Below are 21639 nucleotides of genomic sequence, written 5' to 3'. Positions count from 1 at the left end.
AAATTATCATTGAAAAGATAAGGAAGATTGATAACCAATATAATGTGAATTAATCATATGATGTTTAGAATTCATTTTGATCTGATTTCATTAAAACTATGTCTGAAAATATTGTGTAATAACCTGCCTATTAACTGTGTTGTTGTGACCAATAAAAATAAGGAAATAAAACAAATTTTTACAAAATAAATTTATTATACTTCTATATTACTCTAACAATTGATGTTATTGCTAGAATTATAAATCAATCTTTTGCATGTTGACACAGTATGTAAAAAAATTGTGATAAATGCTCAACATTATAAAAAATTATAAGAACATTACAACCCGTAGCAATATTTTAAGACTTCATACAATGAAGAATCTATGATCTATGTAAAATATTTAGAATAGGTACACAATGAGCCTCAGAGTTGCCAGTTAAGGCAACATTATGAAATCAATAATTCCCACCGCGGCCTCCCAGAGATGGGTTGCTTTCATGGACACTGAAAAAAAAAGACACTGACTTAATAGAGTGCTAAAAGTATAAAATAATACAATTAATCTTGAATAAATAACTAAAAAGTCGAGAAAATAAATTATTTTTAAGTTAACACATTGCAACCCCTTATATTTAAGATAATACTGGGTAGCGCGCAAAAGTACTGGCACTAAAGAAAATTTGTTTATTTTTTTTATGACATTTCCTGTCATTCTGTTGTTGAAAATGTGTAGTGAACAAATGTAAAATACATTGAAAATAAACATGGACCGTTTTACTCCCCAAGAACGTAGAATAATCGTGTCCATGTTACGGAATAATTCATCAGTGATAAAAACACAACGTGAATGTCGTCGACGATTTCCCCACCGTACACAATTTTCAACAACAGAATGACAGGAAATGTCATATAAAAAAAATAAACAAATTTTCTTTAGTGCCAGTACTTTTGCGCCACCCAGTATAAAAGTTTTAAAAGTCAACACAAGAAAACAAAAAACTAAATTAAAACAAGAATCAAAACACTGATGAAACCTAGAAGAGAAAAGATATGAAAGATGAATGTTACTTGTGCGATCTTCTTCGATGAGTTAGCCGACGCAATGTAAGGAGACTTGTGATTCCTTGTTATATAATATCAAACAACAAAATCACTAGTCTTCCATACAATGTGTGGCGTTCCTGTTAATGACGATCACAACCTATAAAAAATGTTATTTAGAAAAATGTTACATTACATAGTTTATTTTACACATAAAACGAAAATTAAAAAGTGCCCATCATAGTTAAAATATTGTAAAATTTAACTTTAAGAATACTAAATTATAACCCATTACATATATACTACAAACCAGAGTCACAAAATACCCTCAAACTACTTAAAATGTTTAATATGTTTTACCTTAACCATTATGTGGATATATTCAAGCTGTACATTTACTTAATCTTAGTTTTGTTTGGAGCCAAATCGGGAAATTCTTGGAACATTCTATTATAAAACAAAGCCAGTTAATTTAGATAGGTTAATTAAATGTCATTAATATAATATACACTACTAATTTCTAATGACATTTTGAGTAATTTAAAAGAGCTCTACTGACAACTTGATTTAATTTACACAAACATGAATATGGAATAGATTTTGTCTCCTTGTTCCTTGTTGTTACACAAAAATATCGGTGAAAACTATATAAGTAAGCTAGCTGTAACATCAGCAGTTGTATGAACAAGGGCGAATCTAGGCCTTTACCCTTGACTGTTACAAATTGAATAAAATCCTTATCTCTTCGACATGAGTTTTTTTCTTAGATAATCTTTGAATAATTACATAAATGGATGAAACATGATTGTAGGTGACACCAACTAGACCCACCCTTGTGTATGAACAATATTTTTATAACCATGCTATAAAGCTTCAAGGCTTATTTCTGAATATTTTTTTAGATGTGAATATCAACAAAATGTCACAGAAATTTTGACAACTAGAAAAAATGCTCCATTTTAGCCTTTATTATACACATGCTAATAAATGATTATGATATCCTTACACAACTTTATAACTGGTCCAAAATAATTAAAATCTCTTCAAACGTATATTTTGTACATATGCAAATTACACAGGCAAATACTTACAACCTATTTTTATATCTACTAAAATGATATGTTATAAAATGAAATAGCTTTTACATATTTTATATATTAAAGTTACATTGATTTTAAATTAATCGCATGTGAGAATGAAGACTGTCCGCATTTTATTCCCACAATTTTCAAGTTCATTGCATTTTAAAGTATAAAAAAAAATAATATATACCTCTGTTGCAGTAAGTACTGCGCCATCTGTATGCGATGCGGTGTACCACTAATAGTGATAACGCGGTCAGGGGCGCCAGGCAATGGTTCCGCTATCTCGATGGAGGCGCCACTGTCCGCACGTATTTTACGTATACGCGAACCCGCCTTGCCGATTATCGCACCGGCCAGCTAAAATTGAAAAATAAATAAATTTCTTAGGCTCTAATATAACTACTGAGGATATGCTTTAGAAGTACATGCACAATAATTTATATTCTTCAGAGCCGGGTATAACCTCCAATTAAATTATTACAACATAGTATTTTGTTTTAGAGAATATTGCAAGTAAAACAGATTTTAAATTACAAAAAAAATCATGTTTTTATTTCTATATAACTAAAATGGTTATAAAACCATACAATATGATCAACTTACATCTTTAGGTATTGTCACTTGTGTGGTGGTCTCTTGTTGACTGTTGTTATTGCCAAAATTAGGACTTCCTCTGTTAAAGCCACTTCCACCACTGAAATTTCCCCGCGGCGGCCCGAAATTTCCACGAGGCCCTGCCCCGTCATTGAAGGGTCTCTGTGGGGGTCCGTTCCGGGACATTGGGGGTCCACGGGGCGGGGGGCCTCTGTTACCAGGAGGCATTCGGGGGCCACGCGAAGGCGGCCCGCGGCTTGGGGGGCCCCGACCATTATCCTGCCCGTTTCCAAAACCTCCGTATTCTTCCGCATAGAAATCATCATAATTGTGAGGATCGTAGTTCTGTACAGCACCTCGAATGGGGACCTGAAATTTGTATTCGGAAATTAAGTTCCAATTGCCTTGTAAATTAAATTAAATTCTTATTTTTCCGGTACCCAGTCCCTGGAATATTACAAATGCAGTATTTGTTTCTTAGCTACGGAGGTCAATACTACCTGATGGTCTCAGTATATTCTAGAGGAAGCCATTTGTTTTGAATCAGGCAAGGCAAGTACGTGATTCCATTTCCACCACTTGGTAACATTATACGTATAACCTGGAATTCTAGATTCAATTCTCGGCTAGTCTATATTTGCTTCAGATTAAAAGACACGAAAAGCTGATCACCTAAGAAGACTAAAGAAAGATAAGTGAAATAGGGAAATGCAAATTCACAAAAACCCAACTGAGAACAAATGAAATTCTTTTGTATGCGCCTAAAGATAGATCTAGGAATGAAACAAAGTCGACTTCGGTTATAGATGATCTCACCTGTCGTATAAGTTCAAGCACTTCACGAATGCCAGCTGCGATGGCATCACTACTCCCAACAAGCTGTACTACACGCTCTGTGCTCTGCGGCGCTGGACTAGAGAATATCTTCAGACGTGCACCAGTTTTCTATACAATCAGAACAGTATACATTAAGTTTTAGTTGCTACGACTGTTTTAAATGTATGTCTAAAATATAAGACGAGTTTTAAAACATTCAAGATCGGAAAATTTTAATGATTTAGCTTCACTCGTTTACTCTATCGGGGCACTGTTCATATTGAAATACAAAAGTCTAACACCGCAATATATTATACGTATTTTGAAAGGCGTTTCTAGAAGCCGAGAAAATAATTATGTTATTTACACGGTGTCATTTTAATATGCGCGAATTATAAAAACACAGAAAGAACGTCTTAAGACTTCACACGTTGAAGGTCGGCTAGACGAGGTATTCTCGAAAGGGGCCAACCCTTTATTCAAAATTAAAATGATTAACAATCCTATACCCATGAGAATTGAAGTGAACACCCCTTCATACAATCTATTCAATTTCGGTTGCGACCTGCTACGTTCTTATGCCAAATAAAATTTCTGCCACGGTGAATAAAGCGAAAAATAATTTTTGCCTCATGATTATTCATTTAATGTTAATTATTTATATAATAAATAAAGTCATTTTTTATGACAGTAGTATGAATATAAGAAAAAAAACATACACTATTTTTTATAGACAATTTATGTTGCATATAATATGAATTTAATAATACTGTATGAATTTAACACTTCGGACTCAGCTCTGGAGCATGAATAAATAATTACTAGTCTTTGTCTAATCCGTTTAAGATTTCAAGTCAAACAGACCTTATATCACTTTATCTGTGACCTAAATCAATTCGTCACATTGATTGATGTTTTTCCTGATGAATACATTTTCCACTATTTTAATTGTCGAGTGACGTTTTCCTGTCGCAGAGCGCACGCGCGTTGAGATCGACCGCCGCACGTGGGCCACCCATGTCACGCACAAACACTAGATAACACACACTCGGCTAATACTTCGATATAAAAAAATCACCAACCTAATTCAATCAATCACGTTTCATTTTATAACCGGCACTCGCGCATGACTTTCGCTCGTAACACAAGCTTCACAAGAAGACACGACCATCTTGGCAGACGGCTGAGTACGGAATGAGGCAGGGTGCTTCGCTTCGTGCAACACCTGACTACCCCTCCCCGCGGAAAGGTGCACTTGTAGGGCTCCCGCACGCGCCACGCCTACGCTCTAACGACTACTTCAACTGTTTATGAAACTTTATTTGCGACAAAGACTAGTTAAGCTTTGTGAAGCTCAGTTCTTTGAATACTAATTAAACAACGTCTGTTTCTCTTTTCCGTTAAGAACAAAATCTAATTACTAAAGTAATAAGTTTATTCTCCATTATTTTTTTAAGATAAAGTCTGAAATATACCACGAAAGCCGATTCTTAATTCATTTTCTAACAGTTTAGTAACATATTTGATGATGCTATGATTTATGAGGCAGCGTTCTGGCGACAACAAGCTTTCATGTGAACTCATTTGAAGATCGATAGCTAGGGCTAAGTATCTAATGGCATCTAGCCAGCGGAAACAAAAGAATGGTACGTTTTGGGTCGATATATATGGGGTAGGATGGTACGAAGCCGTAGTAACGCGCGATCCGATCGGAAACGGAAGTTCGCGTGTCCCGCAGGTAATTGCCATTGTCACCACGGCTATAATTACTGGACAACATATGCATTGCTCAAATTACAGCTTGCGACAAATGTCATTGTTATTACATGTCAATTTAATGTATATTTTTTAGCGCAACACAGTTTGGAACTGAGCCAACTCGAAAATGGTATACAAGGGAATTGGTAGACATATAACACTGTTATTTCTGCCTAATTAATTGCTCCATCAAAAATACTACTATGCAGGCGGTGATATACTATGTTATGGCAGAGATAATAATGTATTTTATTGAAACTTGGTCATAGCGACTGTTAGATTTAATTCCAATACTAATTGTTTTTCACATCCGCTTATAAAAAAGCTTGGATCTAGGATGTGAGGGAGGGAACAAAACGTCACGTGCGTCGAGGTAACTCGACCTCGGCGCCGGTACTTCCTCCGGATAGAAACCCCTCACTAACACGTGTTCCCACCCTTCTGACACAATCAACCAAAGTTTAAAGTTCACAATTCGAACAATTAATGTCGAAAATCGAAAATCGAAAATCGAAATACCTAAAAGCATGTTTCGTACTTACATACGATACCTCGAAAGGTGACTGCGTGACCAGATTAAAATAATTTGCCACGAACTACCAGTTAACACCCTTAACGGTTTAGGGTAAAACATTGTGACGCATCAAGATGTTAGTCATATTTATACTGTAGAGGTACATAACCAAACAACGTAGACGCTATTGAGTAATATGATTTAGTAATTATATATTTTTAGAAGTTTGACGCGAAGCAATTATGAATAATTAATTCATTAATACGATTTTGCTGGGATAACGTAACAACGACGCGATAATTTTTTTGGTGTAAGGGCTTTAAGTTCAGTACAATTTACCTGAAAAATTTTGTACGGGATGCGTATTTGAATGAAATGTGAGGGAAGGTCTAAGCATTGTGCAAGTAGGTAGGCGTTGGCCAGGTGCGCGAGCGGTTTTTGTGCGGCCTTCCGGCGCGGCTGCGGCATCACCTGCCGTGACAGCTGCCCATGCGCACGCGTCCTACCACGCCATCTTATAACACACTTTATATTTTTACTATGATTACTAACGCTCACAGACGGGAACAAGGCATGATTAAGCGTATAAAATATTTTTAACATATAGTATCCAGTGTTTTCGGGAGAGAATTTTCAACAAGTTATACGAACGATATCAGCTCGACATATAAAAATCTACAGTCTAGACATATAAAAATTGTAACTTATGGACGGAAAGCGTCATAAATTTGTCACGTAAGCACACCTTAGACAATAAAATAGGATAACTCGCTGTTATACACGTGAAAAAGTACGAAAATAACATTCGTTATGTAACGAAAATTACGACAAAGAATCAAGGTCGGTAAATTTCATATACTTTATACCTGGAAAGGTAAAAGTATAATAAAAACAGCTGATCGATACAAAAACTGCAAGAAAACCATTCATCCGGTGATTTTTCGAAACGTCCAACGTAAATTGTCGTACATGTTTTTGGAATGAAATTTTGTTTTTATGCCATTTACAAAGCAATACAATACAACATTCCGAGACGAATTAATTGTGATCATAAAATACCCACTTACATTCTTACCTCTCAGGCAAACGCAACTGAAAAAAAAAGTGCCTTTGTTTATCCATAGATGTGTGGGAAACATTTATATAGATAAAAATTTATCGCAGAATATAAACTCGAAGATGGCTGGGTCAGTTCGAATATTTTTATTTATCTACTAGCTGGCCTGGCGAACATCGTACCGCCTGCCTAACAGTCGATTCTTTTTTTTTTTTTAAATACTTATTCTGCTATTCGGGACACCGGTCTAACTAGTAAGATAAAAAAAAGTAAGTTGATAATACAACAAATACATTATGTCAAAAAATAAAATTTTACCTTCCCGGAAACTTTAACACTTGAACTTTATGATATGGTATTAAAGTTCAAATTGTCTTTAAATATTATTACGAATATTTTGTATGGGAATATAGAAAAGTGTTGTTTTTAGACTTTTCCACTCAATTTTTTTTAATTTTTCTCTCCGTAAGAACCATCCTCGTACTTCAAGGAATATTATAAAAAAAGAATCAGACAAATCAGTCAAGCCGTTTTCATGTTATGTCGTGGCAACGGAAAACGGGTTTCATTTTTATATATATAGATAGAGAAAAATTGGGAAAAAATTGGGTTTTGTTTAGTACTTCGGTGTTTATTCTGCAAAAGCGAACATTCTCTATGGGGTAGCATAGAAAAACGTTCCATATATATGTACTAAACTGTAGGGTATGTAAAAAATCATATTAGGTACGGCGTAACGAAGTTCGCGGGGGCAGCTAGTGGGGAAACTAAAACATATTACGATGTACCAATCAAGTCGTCAGAGAACACGTATTTTCCTTTATAGTTTAAAAAAAAATTGCACAGAATATGGGACCGCAAGCGTTTACTAACTCGTTCAAGTGAAGTTATGAAACATTGTCCGTGGCTGATAGAGATGGTGAAGTTCTAAAGCCCATTTGAAAGTTTTAAACGTATACCGGCAGTTAGTGATCGGAACGTGCACTATTAGGCTGTATCCTCACCAACACCCTTGACAGGCATACTTTAGCGTAAGATAGTTTATGAAGTACAGTGTAAACTCTATATAACGCAACTCTAGGGTCTGTGCTTATTTTGACGTTACAAAGAGTTGCCGTTAAATGGAAAGAAAAATATGTATTAGAAACGGAAAGTTTATTTCAGACTAGTGTTAGTAATTACTTAAAACCAGCGTATTTGGACGCTATTGCATTGTCTGTTATTTTTGTCCTGTACCAGTAGTTAGGTTGTATTTTTTTACAAATTAATTTAATATCTTGCGACATTAAGACAGCTTCGTGATAAAGCACATGCAAGCATGCGCAATTTATAAAAAAAAATCGGATTTCTTGGAAAGTTCGGTACATACGTACCGATCATACGATGAGCACCGACAGTCGAGTTTATTTCTAGCTTGAACAATAAAGCGACAAAAAAACTAATTTCGGCTATTTTAAAAGTACTTTTTAGTATTTAATTGTTGTCGTTATTGAGAATGAGTGTAATGCTATGTAGAATGTATCATTGTATGGAAGACAAGCTAAACCAACCAAAGCCGCGTGATTTCGACGATTTTTGCTAGTTTGTCGTTAAATCAATGGAGGTTACATTGAGTTTACACTGTATATAAAATTTTGCTCTACAGTGTATACGGGCAAAACATAGAATATATATATATATATATATATATATATATATATATATATTCGGTTCGCATTATTTTAGCGAATGTCGGGGGGTTCTTAGCTGTTTAGTTATTAAGTATCCACCACTATATTATGTGTAGTATGTGAGTATTTTAATTTAAGTAACAGCATTCCTTGACCCAGGAATATAAACATATACAACATAGGAAAAATGACCTTTAGCTAAAGCTGAATAAAAATGGTGAAAATATAGTGTCAAAGTGTGTGGCGAGCTTTAATACCGTTTGTGTAGACACGATGACAAATTGGCCGGGCTTTTAAACTTGATTAAGTCGCGTGCACAATAGGATATTGATCATACACAATGAAACATACCGCACATTGTTTCCGCTATATGGTGGCAAATTCCCTTATACATAACCAAAGTATGATATTTAACCATAGAGGTAAACCAAAGCTCTTTAATCATAGATAATAAAGTAGTATATCACTACCGTCCGAGAAAAAAATTACTATTTATGAAAAAGAAAAGGTTTTAAGGGTAAAGATTGAATCAAGACCCGGAGTGTAAAATTTTTGTAGTGATACGCTAATTATAACGCTTTTCATTAAAATTTCTAATACACCTAATATGATGTTCGGTAATTTCAATAAAATGTAGGTAAATCTAAACGTGGTACAGATAAGACGGGATACAGGCGGCAGCTGCAACGACATCTGCCCTTCATCTGACAGCACACCGGTGATCAATAGGGTTGCCTAGTAATAGCACCAAAAAAATTTACAAGACTTTTAGATAATGTAAAGAAAGTGTATATTGTATTTCTTGTCTTGATTCTATTTTAAAGAATATGAGATAAAAACCGCGATACTTTTTATATAATTTAAATATTAGCTTATTTCTTTTGTCATTGTCAGAATAAAGATTTACGGTTCTTAGTTTTCGATGTATTAGATATGAAATCTATTTTTGTTAAAATTTAATTTACAAATTGACTTAAAATAACCTTCCTTCCTTAAAATGACAGTTTTAGATTTACGATTGTGTAACAGAGGCCTGAATTTAATTAATTTTTGACAACCCTACGCCCTAAGCCCACGGAATTGAGTGCCGGCCGAAATTCCAGTAAAAAATCTACTCATGATTGCTCGCGAGTCGCGCCAAGAATGGCAGATGATCGCTAAGACATCTGCTATACACCTTTAATTACTTTCGATAAGAATTATCATATTTTCACTTTAGATATTATAATAGATAATTAGAAAGGAAAGCTCAATGTTCAAGCGTTATTACCTAACGCGTTTAGACTCGTAATATCGTAGAAGTTTTATGAATTCGCATTTAAACCAAACAGAAATATGGAGAAATGGTTTTAGCAGGTCAAAGACGCAAGCACTTCTGGACATTTTGTGTAATCTTTCAAGAAACATACTTCATTATAAGTTTTTGGAAAATTCGTATAAATAAATATCTTGATGATGATTTTCTTCAGAGCTGCTACAGGAATTACGTACGAGACAGAATATCCGTTCTCCTTAGCAAACTCTACGGAATTGTAATTTTCCTGAAAATGTCGATTACTTTCTTATGTTATTTACTCACCTCACGTAACTCCTTTATTTTGGATCCAGCTTTGCCGATCACACACCCAGCTCGACTCTGGTGAATGAGCAGACGAATATCGAGTTCCTCGGCATTTCCTCTTTGATTCTAGGAATGTAATTTAAAAGTTATGATATGCTTATGAAAGTCACCTAGATAGCCAAGTAGACATTAATGGTACACGCAAACTGTAAAGGGTATACTAACAATTAGTTTTTATTATATTCCCTTGTTTATTTTTACAACGCTTGCGCCAATTTCAAGTTATCGCCGGTTGGTACATTAATAGCAATAATGAATTAGCGATTTGTTTTTTTATAACCAAATAACGATATACGATAAGGCGCGAAGGGTTAAAATATATCTAATCAATATTGTTCCCTTTGGAGTCGAATCTTGGGCAGTGGGGTTTAAGTGAAAAGGACCTAATTAAAGATTTAAGTGGGCGCCTAGTAGTTAGTACCGATCGAAAGAACTAACGAACCGACGAAAAAGCATCCCAATAGAGCTAGGAAATCCTGCCAGCTAGTGGAAGCAACTTTTTTTTTAGTTTTCTATTTATTCATTTTTAATTATTATTATAACTATGTAAGGATATTGTTAATATTCTATATTTGTTATTAAAATAATTTTATTTTATTAAATTTTGTGTATCTGTGAGATTAAATTTTAATTTCGTTACCCTGTTACGTTGGACATTATTTTCCACCATGTAAATATTGCAACAAAACTTACATCAGCCAAATTCGGCAAGATCTCCTTCACGATATCCATAATGAGCTCCATATCCGCCGCCGTTATTGTCAGTACGCTGAAAAACGTAAACATTTCAGCATACACTCCAAGCGCTCCTTCAGATAAAAGACAGCACAATAATTATGGAGTCTAAGAAATACGTATCAACGGTCAGGGGATTCTATTTTGGGACATAATGAAGCGTGGCAATCGTAGCATCCGTGGTTATATAGGACGATGGGATGTCGATAAGGGATCGTCCTTTCTGGGGACAATTTCGACACTTCGGTCTCGAAAGGGGGAAAGGTGGTGCTTCCATTGAGGTGGTGATAAGGAATCGGGAGTAAAGCGCCTAAACACCTGACTGTTGACGTTAAAAAGATCCAATTTGAGAGTAGTTTGGGGATTTACCGTTCGGGGCCGAGGCAATCGGGGACTGTTATAGAGGCTTTAAACTGCGTGGCGGGGCGGCGAGTGCGGGTTCGGCGGCGTCCGGCGGGGCGGGACCGACAACCAAGAGCGTTGTAGCGGCGCCCCACGCGCTTCCATCTTACCACCGCACACCATCAATTGTCTAAGACCTTGGTGCCACTGTATCTTATCGATAACTGAATTGGGTAAGACTGGTTTTCGGTTGGAGTATGGACGAAAACAGTGTTAAATGCTCTGAAGTTCATAGAATGGTGTACGGTGATAGACAGGGGTGGAGGCGCGTGGAGCGTCGCGCTACTACATGTGCTTCTCAGGGGCAGTAAAGACCTGTAACTGGCTGCCGGGGGATTATTCTGTATGGACCAGCCGCTTTCTTGTTCCAGGGCACGATGGGACCAATACTCTTCTTAATAATTTATAGCTATGCAAAGACAAGTATTAAAGAGACAAGAGTAGATAATTAGATATTTGTATGGAATAACTAATGCAGGTGGTAAGTCATGAGGCCTGTATTAACTGAAATACTAGAAACCTAAAAAATACTATGAGTAGACTATTTCTTAATGAATCGATAGTAATACCACAAACCTAAAAAACTACAAAAAGAATTAAAATGCGTGACACAAACCTTCTATGTTTATTTAATACTGACCTGACTTCTGAGCTTTGATATGTTTGATCCCCCTTTCCCAATTATCGAACCCGCCACCTGTTAAATTAGAAATTTCATATAACAAACCCATAATACACATCTCTTTGAAGTTGATTGGAGATTTGAAGGAAATTTCGACAGCTTACAACAGATTAACGATTACTTACGATTATTTTTTCAATTTACGAAACCTTCGAATGGAAAAGTGAAATGAAAACTTCGGAATTGAAATTTACTCATCGAATTTATAAATAAGATTTGTATTAATCAAAGAGCTTTAGTAATATCGATATTTGAGCTTGAAAACTCGGTTGATATTTAAAATTATATTACAGTTCTCGTCGACTGGTACCGAAGAAGTACACATAAGATAGATAATATTGTTTTTATAAAAATTAAAATCCGCTTTGGTTTAATTTAAATATCTTTACGTTTCCTTACCTTACTCGGTATAAGGAAGGTGATTTCCTCATCAGTATGCCGGTGACGTTTCTGCATCGGGCCGTCATCTCCATACGCCTCACGTTTCATCTTGATTTTCTTTTAACCTAATGAATTTCAAAAAAAATTATTCCAATCGAAGATCAAAAGGCCAAATGTTACCAGCTGTTATTTTAATTACATTACAAAATTTGGAGCGCGCACGTAATTATTGGGTAAAATGTAGACGCATTTTACAGTTTCTTCTAGAGTTCTTTCCGTGTAGGTGAGAGCAGCAACCCCGAGGTCATGCTTTCACCAGTGGATAATGCTGTCTATATGCGCGATTAAAACTAAGTCTTACGGTGAAGAAAAATATCGTAAGGACATAGGTCCTTATCTGAATACATACATATCATACCTATATAAAAATAAACATATGAAATCTAAGGTCAAAACTAGAGAGTTGTAACGCCGCTGGAATATTATCATACAAAATATATGCTTTTTGCTAAAATATGGCGTATATATAATGTAAATATATAAAATTCTTGTTATATAAATTCATAACTAAGCTCAGTTTTCCAATGTATTCGAAAAACTGTCGTGAAAATATATTGCGAAGCGATAAATTTCTGAATGCCTTGATAAGAGTCGTATAAATCGCATTCTCCAACTGAGAATTATGCCTATTTCTCAGAATTCATAGAGGCTAACTTAAATATTTTGAATTTCTTCTTTTTTCCTACAATAAAGTTCACAAAAGAAAAGTGCGATACATGAATTACAATCAAGCCTACAATAATTATGGCTAATAAGTCATATTTCTTTTTCTTTTTTTTAAAGAGAAAGAGAGGTAGACCAAAAAAAAGGTTGGACGACGACATTATACAAGTCGCGGGAACAACATGGGGTAGAGTGGCCATAGAAAGGCCAGAATGGAGAAGATTGGAGGAGGTCTTTGCCACCTGGCAAACGGACACGCAAAAATGGAACAAAAGAACAATCTACGAAAAATAAAGTAAAAATACTGTCATGTCCGAAAAAAGGCTATAATAATAATAAGTAATATTATGTTGACTTAGTGTTCTATAATGTTTTGATACTATGTTTTAATTTCATAATGTAATAATTTCCTGATAATTAAGAATGACTTAAATTCCAATAGTGTTAGTTATTAAAGATCACAATTTAAATTGCTTCCAGATATATTAAACTTTATTAATTTTTATTTTTTCATTCATAGAAGTACTTCTAGCTACAGCTACATACATACGAAGGGACTACCAATGAGACATAGGACCGACACATCCTTGGGCCTGTTACACCGATCACTTTCTTTATCGTGAAGGATTCAATCCCTTCAATCTAATATCAATTGTTTCGTCGGAAGTAAAAGTTGTATAAATCTTTTTGCCTATTTGATTTCATTGCAGTCTTTTTAATTTTTTCTTTATGTATTTAATAGAAATACCTCAGTATAACATAGGTGCATTATCTCGAGTTGCTACCCTAAAATGTTAATTCTACATTCAGAAGGACAGGTGAACAAGATCATTGACACTAATACTTTACGTTTGCACTATTAACCACAATATATTGATGTTCAAACTGTAGAGCTAATATCTCATATTTTTTTATAGCACAAACCAAAAGATCGTCTATTAGAAATTTGTAAATATGAAGATTTTGATTTCATAAAAATATAAATCGAATTGCAGCATAGAATCAGTAAAATAAATGCAAAACCAATAGAACCGTATGAAGTATTATTTAAAATCTTAAAATGTTTTAGTTAAATTAAGCTAAAATAGATATTGTGCAGCTTATCAAACTAGTGATTTGGAAGTCACAACGATAAAGCATATGTGTATAAAGCAGGCAGGTGTTCGCGCCACAAAGAGGTACCCAGGGACCGCGCAAAAAATGTTAAGTAAAAAACAACGCTCCAAATGTCACTAACAGCTGTCTCACCTGCTACCATTTCTTACATAGGCGGGTTAGGGATAAATCGTGGCTCATACTAAGCTTGACGGATCAGCAAATAATAGGACATAAAAATAAACTCACCACAATTATGCCGCAAACGTGAACCTAGAAAAAAGAAAAAATTAATCTGCGAACCCTCTTCACTATTACGAACATTATAAGGTTTTCGCGTAAGTTCTAAGAGCGTTCGATTTGGTTGTTGTCGACGAGTGAACTGACACCGGTCGGGCTCCGCACGGGTGTTAATAGGGCCTCGCGAGACATCAGGGCGCCAGTGCTGCACATGCGCGGTACCCTGTCGATAACCCTGCCTGCCTCTCATTGTGTCCCGGAAACGGCGACTTACTGAGACAACAACCAAGACCCTCGTTCCCGCGACTATATATTCCGTTAAAATGTTTCTAACACAGTCCTTTGAAATATTCATAAAAGATGTTACCTTTGAATTCAATTTGAATGGTTTAAGGGCCTGATCGACGGGCGAGTAAGACCGTGGTTTTAAATACCGACGAACCTGGCTCGCGGCTCGTTGGTGCTGATCGATTAGCAAGCAAAACAGTCGCAAACATGTCTTGTTCCGAGTCTGAAGCCTTGTGTTATCTCGCCATGGGATAAATAAATTTTGTTTTTATTTTTTTTTTGTTTTATTTTTTATTATTTTAATTTTTAATGATTTTTTTTCTTAATATCGGTTATATCCGAGTTTGGTTCATATTTTTTTGCAATATCCACGAGTTGAGTTTATTATATGCTGCAAGCCTATTTGCTTTGTTTTTATACTCGCTTGATTTAGTTTGCCATAAACAGGGACAGTCTCGAAAGGCATTTATAAATTGTATTACAAAATCGTGGCTGCAAGTACGTAGATCCATTATTGTGACACGGACTGAGCACGCACGCGAAGTTTGTAGTAGGTAGGTAGGTACACAGCTCTTCTGGCGCACATCCGTCCTCTAGCGCTGTCGCCGAAAAGTGACGGCTCGGCTCGCCGGCCGTGATCGACACGCGGTTTTGCATGGCGAGCCGAGTAAAAAATATAACACGACGACGAGCCGCGAGCCAGGCTCGGCGGTATTTAAAACCGTGGTTTTGCAATGATACACCGGCGAGCTTTACCGACGAGCCATAAAACCGCGGTCTTACTCGTCCGTCGATCAGGCCCTTTAGTCGGCTTTGTGAAGTTTAAAATAACTTTTATATCCTATTAATACATAACGTAAAACATTATTTAGAATGTACACATCAAAATTTAGCTACCATTGAATAATTTATCCTGAATATAATGACAATAAACGATCATTATGATTTTAAGACATTTAAACCATACCTCAAGATAGTTTTAAAGTTAATAGAATTGTTACGTTCCTTTTATCAATTCTATTGATTTCCTGTATTAGTAATTAGTGTAGGTTTTACTATCGTCCTTGATCATTCATTATTGAAAATACTCAGCAATAATTCTACCAAATATACCGTATAAATAATTCAAATAATAACGTCTTTTAACCACGCATTACCAAAGATAAGCGCTAATGAAACTGAGGTGTTCTAATTCAATTAAACAATTAAAAATTAAGTAAATATGGAAGGGTAACATGCAATAATGTCGTTAACCGATGTACCTATAAACTTCACTTAACAAATTGACCATAGCAAGCATAATAGATGCAGTGTTTGCGTAACTTTTTATTGTACCACCTTATTACACCTATTTATTAGATTTCTTTTTTAAAATGATGTGATCGGCCTTCCTATCATTGTTACTGATACAGTTAAGCCAAGTATCGAACCCTGGACCTCCGATGGTTATTCGCAATGCAGGCACCAGATAAAGAAAAATAAATGCAAAAGCTTGCTTTCGGAAAATGCAGAGACCAAATTCAAAAGCTTTGGTACTCAGACAATCGCTTTTTTAATTTGAATAGATACTTCTAAAATCTGACATTACTTTCTTAATTACAATAATTACGCACAAGTCTTAACGTCGTGCTGAATTATTATCGTCTCATCAATCAAAGACGAACACTGAATACCTCTGGGCAAACCGTTTGTAATGGTCGTACCAAATTGCTTTCAAACTTTTGCTGTCACAGCAATCAATACAACCAAATAATCATTACGATCAAATACATCAACCTCGATTTATTTGTTGGGCCATACTAAATATGTAAACATATACAAACAAATATCTATTTGTCAATAGCTAATAGTAGAATGAAGACAATGGTTGCCTAGGTTACGCGACACCAACAAAACTATAGACTATTTAGGTTACATTTCGTATTTAATACTTAATTATCACATACGACCCTATTTTGCCTCATAAGAGAACCAATAACGACCGTAGATGAATCATTTTTGTTTGTAACTGACAAAAAAAGTTCATACACTTTCAATCCCAAATCAACGTTGGTTTTTTGTTATAAAACATAGTAGTAAACCATTCAAGGGAAACGGTAGGAGAACATCAGTCATGGGGACCATGCTTTTTTGGTGGTTATGCCATTAAATTGTATGTGAAACGTTGGTACTTTCAACACAGCGTCATCTGTTAGAATTGTGACTATCAAATAATAAACAAATATTTTGCAGTAAAATAATTTTGCGGGTATAAATTGACACGTAAGCTATCCTATCTTTTAAGTTGGATCAAACTACACACGGTGTGCAAATTTGATTGATATCGGTTCGGTAGTTTAAGAGTCCATAGCCGCCAAACAACGTGACACGTAATTTATATATATTAAGGAGATATACAAAAAAACTTATAATCTGTAGAAGATAAACCCAAACATAGAAACCATTTTATAAGCGACATCAAAAACCATCATACGGCATCAAAAAATACCGTAAATTTTACAAATTAATAGCCACAACTTTTTATATGAGATAATTAAACGAACCCATTAATTACGTAGTACAGAATTTAATACATGTAGAGATTTTAATATTAGCGTGAGATCGCGGCAGGTGGATCTACTGCAACGTAAACATGAGAAATCGTCAGCTGACAAAGCAATCATGCGGAGGTGACCCAATTAAGGTGGACGTCCTTTTGAAAACTTCGCCATATCTATTACAGCCAAAGTCGAGCTGTAGTCTGTAATTTACTCTTGTACTATTAAAATATTCAATAGCCCGTGAGAATAGCAACAACCAGTACGAGGCTACCATTATATTAATAAGCAATTGCAAATGCATTTTTTAAAGGTTTCCAATTGGTAAAAATAAAATTTCAAAAATTTCATCATTTATATGGGAAAACCTTAAATAAAAGAATGCTTGCAATGTAATTAAACTCTAAATTCTTAATGTAGATATGAATCTGTATAAATAAAAATGAATCGCAAAATATGTTGCTAAACGCAAAACTCGAAAATTAATTCTATTTTTTTTTTAATTTATTCCTTGAACTGTGGTTTTATGAAGAGAAAAATTTGAAAAAAGACTAAGAAAATAATCATATTAAGAACAGTGTTATCCTAGTAGCTTCAGCGTGCGACTCTCATCCCTGAGGTCGTAGGTTCAATCCCCGGCTGTGCACCAATGGACTTGCTTTCTATGCGCATTTAACATTCGCTCGAACGGTGACGGAAAACATCGTGAGGAAACCGACATGTATTAGACACAAAAAGTGGACGGCGTGTGTCAGGCACTGGAGGCTGATCACCTACTTGCCTATTAGATTGAAAAATGATCATGAAACAGATTCAGAAATCTGAGGCCCAGACCTAAAGAGGTTGTAGCGCCATTGATTTATTTATTTTTTTAAATAAAGATATTAAAGGGAAATTACGTATAAAGTGTAGTTTTTAAATGATTATATTTACTTATTTATCTTTGTTGTTTATATTCTGCCCCGTTAATTATAATTTCAAAAACACTCAATATAATATATATATATAAATAATAAAAGTTAGGCTAGGTATTACCATTAATATGTATAAATTTTATTTTGTATTAATTACTGTAGAATTATTACGATGCAACCGTCATTTTTGGTATTATATATGTGTTTTAGCACACGTAAAGCTATTAACGTTATTATATACCTATAATGTATACCTATAAGGTATACCTATGTACCTTGAGACTATTAAAAAATTATTATTATTCTCTAAATAATAACGAAATCATCATCCAATTTAATATTCTTGTAATTTGTTTACAAACGTCTAGCAGAATTGATGTCTCGTGACAAGTCTCCCCCAAAGGGAATTATTTATTCGAAAATTACAAAATGAATAGACTATTTTACCGATCTTTCTAGAACACTTTATAATAAGCTAAGGATACGCTTTGAATCTATATCTTTGAGTATAACTACTGAATTGAATATCTTTTGGAGTTATTCAGTTAAAGTCTGGTATCTCAATAAAATGTAACTGTATTTTTCCTTGCAAGATTTTTTCTACATGACTCCTTCCTTTGAAGAAGGCATAACATAACAATTATCTTTTGAAAGCATTTATTTAATATAGTTTATACTGTTTGCCCTAGCGACCTTTCAGAAAACAGTTATCTATTACGTTTCCTCATGGGTCGGCGCCGTTTGAATATTTGATGATATATCGATCATAACTTTGCGCCGCTCCACCGGCTTCATCGGTTTGAAGAAGGGTCGTTTTATCCAACTTCATATTGAAGTCTTAACATTGTAAATAAGATTACAAAGTTAACGTACACATAAATACGAATAGCGAACGCCCCACCTACTTTCGGCATAACCAGAGAAACAAAATGTTTTTTTTAATTATTTAATTAAGAAATACGAATAAAAGTTAAACTCCTGTCATATGTATAGTAATCACAACTTTCACAAGAATGTTATGATCATAAATAAATTCAGTGTCCATTATAAGTAAACGCTTCATTAAACTTATTTATTTAAAATGGTAAGGGGTACAGAATAGTGTCGCCTAAAGAAAATTGAACCCCCATGCAATTACGCGAAGTGCCTACTACTGAGTAACAAGTAGCATTCGCGTGCAAGTCAAAGGCAAAAAGAATTCAAAATGATGCTTTCAAGCGTACAACGGATTGTCTCATCACTTATGAACAAGAGGTGGTGGTTATACGGTAAAAATAGCCGTAAATAGTAAGAATCGTTGGACGTTTCGTGAGGGTAATTGGAAAAGCTTGAGGAGTCTTGGGCGTGCCGCACGCCATCGCAAGTCGAGGAGACATCTTATATTTGCCTCTAGTAATTTCCTCAGTCGCATATTAAAGCGCCAGTGTCCATGCCAGCCTCATGCATATATCATGAACAGTAGCTTAGCAACCGTTTGTTGACGGTTACGACGGGAAAGTAACCACTGGCCGTCCCACCACCACAGATAATTATTACGTTCGACATTTCATGGGGGCTATTGATGCTTTACTACCCACCACCCCATAGAAATAAGGTGATGATTAAGCTCCCGTGTCTACCACAAAACCATAATGACCATGTGGTGTGTATTGCATGCAGCCTTGTTTTAAATGATATATACCTACCGTAAAAGCTATAATAAGGACGCAATGCACGCAAACAGTAGTAGTTTTTAAGTACATATAACATTTTTGTTATACTTAAAAAATTTAATTCTCATGCTTTGATAGGGGTTAGTAAAAGATTTTAACTACGTGGTTTGAAGTTACAATTTAAAATATATTATTATTATTGATTATATTAAGAATAGTTTTAACTTTCTTTAGGTTTTCAGCCTAAAATATCTTTAAATAACTCATGTAAATAATGTTATCAATTCGCGTTTATATGAGTTATTAATGCTATATTTATTGGTCTAAAATCTAAACAAATATTTTTATCTAAGTTATTGCCAACAATTCTTAAGATAATTATACTTTTCATATTAATTTCATAACTAAAATCTCTATTTCTAATCTAGATGTTTCTGTTATAATCGGGAGCATGCATATAAATTCTTTTATTCTATTGTTGTTTGTTTCTGAAATATGTAATAATTTTAGTGGTTAGTTACTAGGACCTTCAGCTTTGTTGTAATTATTTCACACATTGCTTCACTTGGTAAATAACAATTGCTATTTACAGGTTTGTTAATGTGTATTATACATACTCCTATTTGTTTATATCAATGAAACGGTGTGTGCACTACTCAGACTGTTACAGCAATTATGATATAATATCAAAATATATTGAAGTAGATATTTAAATGAGGAAAGGGTAATCTTAACAGGGGAATAATCAATATTACTAGAACAATGTTAATTAAAGCTATCTGACAGTCTAGTTTTAGGCAAAATAAACCTACAAATTCACTTATACAAACACACAATAATTAATAATACAATATGAGTGTTGCGTTTTTAAATAAATTCTTTAATGAGACAAACAATTGTGTATTATTAAAATAATATTAATCTTAAAACTTGCAAATTAGACTGAATCACAACTTCAACATTTGATTATGATTAGCAAAGATTGTTCTGAATGTTATTAAAAATTTAGAAATTAATAAAGGGGAGATGAATTTTACTTTACTCTTTTGGTCAGAAATGAGCTCACAAGTCACAACCAGTTACTTTAGAGCAAAAGTTAATGTTGAAGTAGCTTAATTAGTATTGCTATAATATATAAAAGAGAACTGACAACATATGAATATTAATTAGTCTTTTAGTTCTTGTATTATGCAAATTTTTTACAATAACGAATTTTGACAAAGCCTAGCTTTATGTTAATTTAGCATAGCGCATTGTAAATAAAAGACACACTAGGGCCTACGTAACCTCTAAGGTAAAATTATGTACTTATTATTTTCACATTGGTTATAAAGATAACACTGGTACTTAAAATTAAATATAAGCCAGCGATTATAAATGTACATGTTTCGGAAAACTCTATACTTTAATAACCGGTGGAAAAGAAATCGATAAAATGTATCTTTGTTTCCCTTCTGTTTTGTTCAAAAAAATACTGGAATTGTGTATATAATCTTACCTTTAATTCCTATTACTGTTGTGATCACGTTTTAAAGAGTTAGATTTATATTATTTTATTAAATTCCCAACAATTGTTATAAAAATTAACAATCAATTCAATGACAAAACAATACAAATGGCGGCATTTTTGTTGCAACTTGGATGTTGTTATTTCTAGCAACTCTAAGGGTCTAGAGTCTATACCAATTTTTCAATTGTAATGGGAGTTCGAGTCTAAAGTCGTTATTATCCAAATAATACATTTCAATAGATTATAGTTTGAATATTTGTGAAAGAAATTTCAAACTTACTCGATTGTTTTATTTATTAATTCAATAAAAATATGTACGAACATTTTATTTTATCTGGAA

At 34.3% G+C, this 21639-nt stretch overlaps 1 protein-coding gene across 3 annotated transcripts; it reads right to left on the bottom strand.

Moving 5' to 3' along the window:
* Nucleotides 1-175: 175 nt before the first annotated feature.
* On the bottom strand, nt 176-21436 carry LOC125056625 (heterogeneous nuclear ribonucleoprotein K). Of its 3 annotated transcripts, XM_047659836.1 has the most exons (11): nt 21288-21430; nt 14408-14431; nt 12359-12465; nt 11918-11974; nt 11245-11288; nt 10834-10909; nt 10099-10206; nt 3521-3649; nt 2714-3073; nt 2298-2467; nt 176-488 (listed from the first exon to the last, which is right to left on the bottom strand). In XM_047659836.1, the coding sequence occupies exons 3-11, from the start codon at nt 12446-12448 to the stop codon at nt 440-442; spliced, it is 1083 nt and encodes a 360-aa protein (XP_047515792.1). In that variant the 5' UTR covers nt 12449-12465; nt 14408-14431; nt 21288-21430; the 3' UTR covers nt 176-439. The 3 variants fall into 3 exon arrangements, with proteins under 3 accessions (XP_047515792.1, XP_047515800.1, XP_047515808.1); XM_047659844.1 differs by lacking the exon at nt 14408-14431 and having other exon boundaries at nt 21288-21436; XM_047659852.1 differs by lacking the exons at nt 11245-11288; nt 14408-14431; nt 21288-21430 and having other exon boundaries at nt 12359-12404.
* Nucleotides 21437-21639: the final 203 nt, after the last annotated feature.

The sequence above is a fragment of the Pieris napi genome, chromosome 2 (genome assembly GCF_905475465.1).
Source record: "Pieris napi chromosome 2, ilPieNapi1.2, whole genome shotgun sequence".
Lineage (NCBI taxonomy): Eukaryota > Metazoa > Arthropoda > Insecta > Lepidoptera > Pieridae > Pieris > Pieris napi.
Note: the sequence above shows the minus strand (reverse complement) of the source record. Positions and strands in the feature narration are given on the sequence as shown.

Coding starts and splice junctions, on each gene's coding strand:
- LOC125056625 (XM_047659844.1), bottom strand. CDS start 12,448: ATGAAACGTGAGGCGTATGGAGATGACGGCCCGATGCAGAAACGTCAC. Junction 11,289..11,917: donor TATCAAAGCTCAGAAGTCAG/GTCAGTATTAAA, acceptor CCCGCCACGCAG/TTTAAAGCCTCTATAACAGT. Junction 3,650..10,098: donor AAATAAAGGAGTTACGTGAG/GTGAGTAAATAA, acceptor CTGATTGTATAG/AAAACTGGTGCACGTCTGAA.